This window comes from Eimeria acervulina, genomic scaffold (assembly GCF_000499425.1).
Source record: "Eimeria acervulina Houghton genomic scaffold, Eah_scaff2066, whole genome shotgun sequence".
Classification (NCBI taxonomy): Eukaryota; Apicomplexa; class Conoidasida; order Eucoccidiorida; family Eimeriidae; genus Eimeria; species Eimeria acervulina.
Window position 1 is genome coordinate 39 of NW_013548689.1, and position 3,453 is coordinate 3,491.

At 29.1% G+C, this 3,453-nt stretch overlaps 1 protein-coding gene across 1 annotated transcript; it reads right to left on the reverse strand.

Annotated features, from left to right (window-relative positions):
- Nucleotides 1-301: 301 nt before the first annotated feature.
- EAH_00064840 (NAD-specific glutamate dehydrogenase, putative) lies at nucleotides 302-3,221 on the reverse strand (the record flags this gene model as incomplete). The annotated part of the gene is made up of 6 exons (XM_013392921.1): nucleotides 302-434; nucleotides 865-1,017; nucleotides 1,279-1,434; nucleotides 1,817-1,905; nucleotides 2,187-2,698; nucleotides 3,102-3,221. Coding segments are annotated over 6 exons (1,163 nt in total), but the record flags the coding sequence as incomplete, so codon positions are not given.
- Between the last annotated feature and the right edge of the window lie 232 nt (nucleotides 3,222-3,453).

Here is a 3,453-nt window from a genome sequence, read left to right on the forward strand (position 1 = left end):
ATATACGCATTCTATGAGGACAAGATAGCAGCAAACAAATACACGATAAATATACACCATAGATACCGAAATACACATAAATCAGTGTAAATATATATACGCATATATATGCATGTATATAATATATATATATGCATATATATATATATACATATATGTACTACATCATATATATTAAATATATACATAGACATATAATACCTTAAATTAAAGCATACAAATATATCTACATCATCAAATCCAAATATATAAAGATAAAAACCTATATAAATAAATAAATATAAATATAAATATAACTAACGTAATGTCTCTAGCTTCCTGGTCTACTTTGAAGCCCAGAGGCGATAACAAAGAAGAGTCGTATAACATTGCATTCGTCGGCTTTCCTTCAAAACGCAAACTGCACAAACGGTGAAGCTCTCCGACGTCTAAGCCTGCACATACATATAAATATAAATATATATATATATATATAAATGTGTATATATATATAAATATATATAAATATATATAAATGTATATATGTATGTAGGTACTAAGAAGAAAATAAAGAGACAACACACAGAAAGAGAGACTCAGGAAGAGCAAAGTCATAGGGTTGAAATTAATTAATTAAAGAGATTTGAAATGCATATAAATAATATATATATATATATATGTATATGTATATATCTATATTTGTTTATATATTTATTATTTATTTATTTATTTATATCTACCGTTTGGATCGTAGAGAACACCCGATCCGTCTACGACAGCAATTGTTTTGGATTTATATAAACATATATTTATATTTATCTATTTATCTATTTATTTATCTATTTATCTATTTATTTATCTATTTATTTATTTATTTATATCTACCGTTTGGGTCATAGAGAACACCCGATCCGTCTACAACAGCAATTGTTTTTGACTTTGTTTGCAGCAGCGCGTTGCAGCCCAAATCTCCATCGGGGCCTCCCGTTTGAATTCTCGTCATTTCTTCTTCTTTCAAACCCAACTTATTGTATATGCCTGCGTCAGCATAAATATATATATAATCCTATATAAAGAATGCAGTAAATATACGCATTCAGATATACATGCACATTAATATATATTATATATATATGTATACATATATATATATATAAGGGTTTTCTTCTAACCTTTAACATATGTCTCAAGACTATTAAACCTATTAAATCAGCAAATAATATTGAATATATATAGATGTCTATAATATATATATATATATATATTATAAATATATTATATATATTATATATATCTAACCTTTAACATAAGCTTCAACGCTGGCTGTGGTCATCCCAAATCGGTCGTGCGGGATGCCTCCGTGTTGAATTAATTTGCCGGTGGTGAAGGCCTTCCACCACACCGACCCTCTTTCTTTAGCTCTTTGAGCGGCCCAGTCTAATAGACCTCCAGTCCCTGTGCATGCATGCAATTAATACACTTCATTCAATTAAACAAAGCAAGAGATAATAATAAAATACAAACACAAACATGTACGTATGTATATTATACATATATATATATATATGTATATATATATGTATAATGTCTATAATAAATACAAATTATCATATATATATATATATACGAATATTTATAATAGCGTATAGTGTAGAGAATATAAAATAAAATATATATATATATATAGAATATAGAATATATATAAAAAATATATTTGTGTTAATTTATATTTATTTATTTTAATTAAAGTATATTTACCTGTATATAGCATATATAATATATAAAAAATATATTTGTTTATTTATATTTATATTTATTTTAATTAAAGTATATTTACCTGTATTTTCGTCCGGCCCCAAGAACCAAACTTCGGAAATGCCCAAACCATCATCGACATCGTGGTGAGGCAACAACAAATCCAGCATACTGCGATCAACAACGCAAACCCTAAACCCTAAACCCTAAACCCTAAACCCTAAACCCTAAACCCTAAACCCTAAACCCTAATAACCCTAAAGAACCCTAAACCCTAAACCCTAAACCCTAAACCCTAAACCCTAAACCCTAAACCCTAAACCCTAATTGGGGTGTGTTGATTGATGGCATGCAATCGCGATGGAATTTGTACAAAACTGAAAACGTATACACATAGATATTAAACCCTAAACCCTAAACCCTAAACCCTAAACCCTGTGATTGATGATTACTTGTCGATATATGCTTTGAATGCGAGGGGTGCTTGTCGTTTAGCTTCTGCGAGAGTTTGTGTTTTATTAAGAAGAATAATACCTTTAGAACCTCCTTCAGAAATATCTTTATTTTTGAACTGCTGAGTGAATGCAAGTTTATATGCTTCATCAAGAAGAGAGCGACGATTGGTTTCATGAGCAGCAGTACCAACAGAGAAAACTAAGCGTACACCGCCTCTAGAGACCTCAGCAAAACGAATATGAAGACCTACTGCAAGCCCTCCGATTTGAAAGAAGATCGGACAAGGAGTTGACGGAAAGTCAGAAGAAGGCAGGGTTGATCCTCGTATACGAAACGCGAAACCTTGTTTGAACGGCATATAGAAATTTGTACATAGAATAGATTTTGTAAACTCGCGAAACTTTAATAATATTGCAACTGCTTCTGAGGACTCTAAACGCAATATCCGCTCCTTTAACTCGTTCGTCTCTTTAAATAAAACCCTCTTAACTCGCGGGCAATGCAGAGACTAAACAAATTCAAACATAAACACACACACACACACACACACACAATTTCTCCTCCTAAACAATTATTATCTTTACACTTAGGCTTGGCTTATTTAAAAAAGAAATAGACGAAAACCTCATATTCATATTTGTCAAACAAAGTTTTCTTCATATATTTGTACATTTAGAGATAAAATGCATAATTAAAACTAGTAATAGATTTAGTAAATATATTTTAAATTTATAAAAGACAAAATAAATGTTTCAGAATAAGATTATCTACAAGATAAGGATGTAATAACAAAGAAAAATAGAGTATTAGTTATGAGTAAAAGAAGAGAAGCAATAATAATAACAAAAGAAATATCTAAGAAACCAGCGTTATAACTCTCTGTGTTTGTTTCAGGTGTATCCGCAGCTTACTGCGAATTCTTTGTAAAGTTCTTTTACAATATTTGCATTCTCGCCAACCACTTTAAATATTAAATCTTCAGAGAAAGGACAGGTCTTCAGTCTTGTGCGTAATTCATATATTTCTTGCATTGTTAAACTTTTACCTGAAATCAACAATATACATCTCTATTGTAATTATTATATTCAAAGTATTATATACAATATATTATATATACGTATGGATATACATGCATATTAGACAAATATACGTAATATATATATATATATATATGTATATATATATATATATATATATTATATGCATTACATATGATAGATACATACAATTGCAATAAATAGTACAATAAAATAAAATAATATA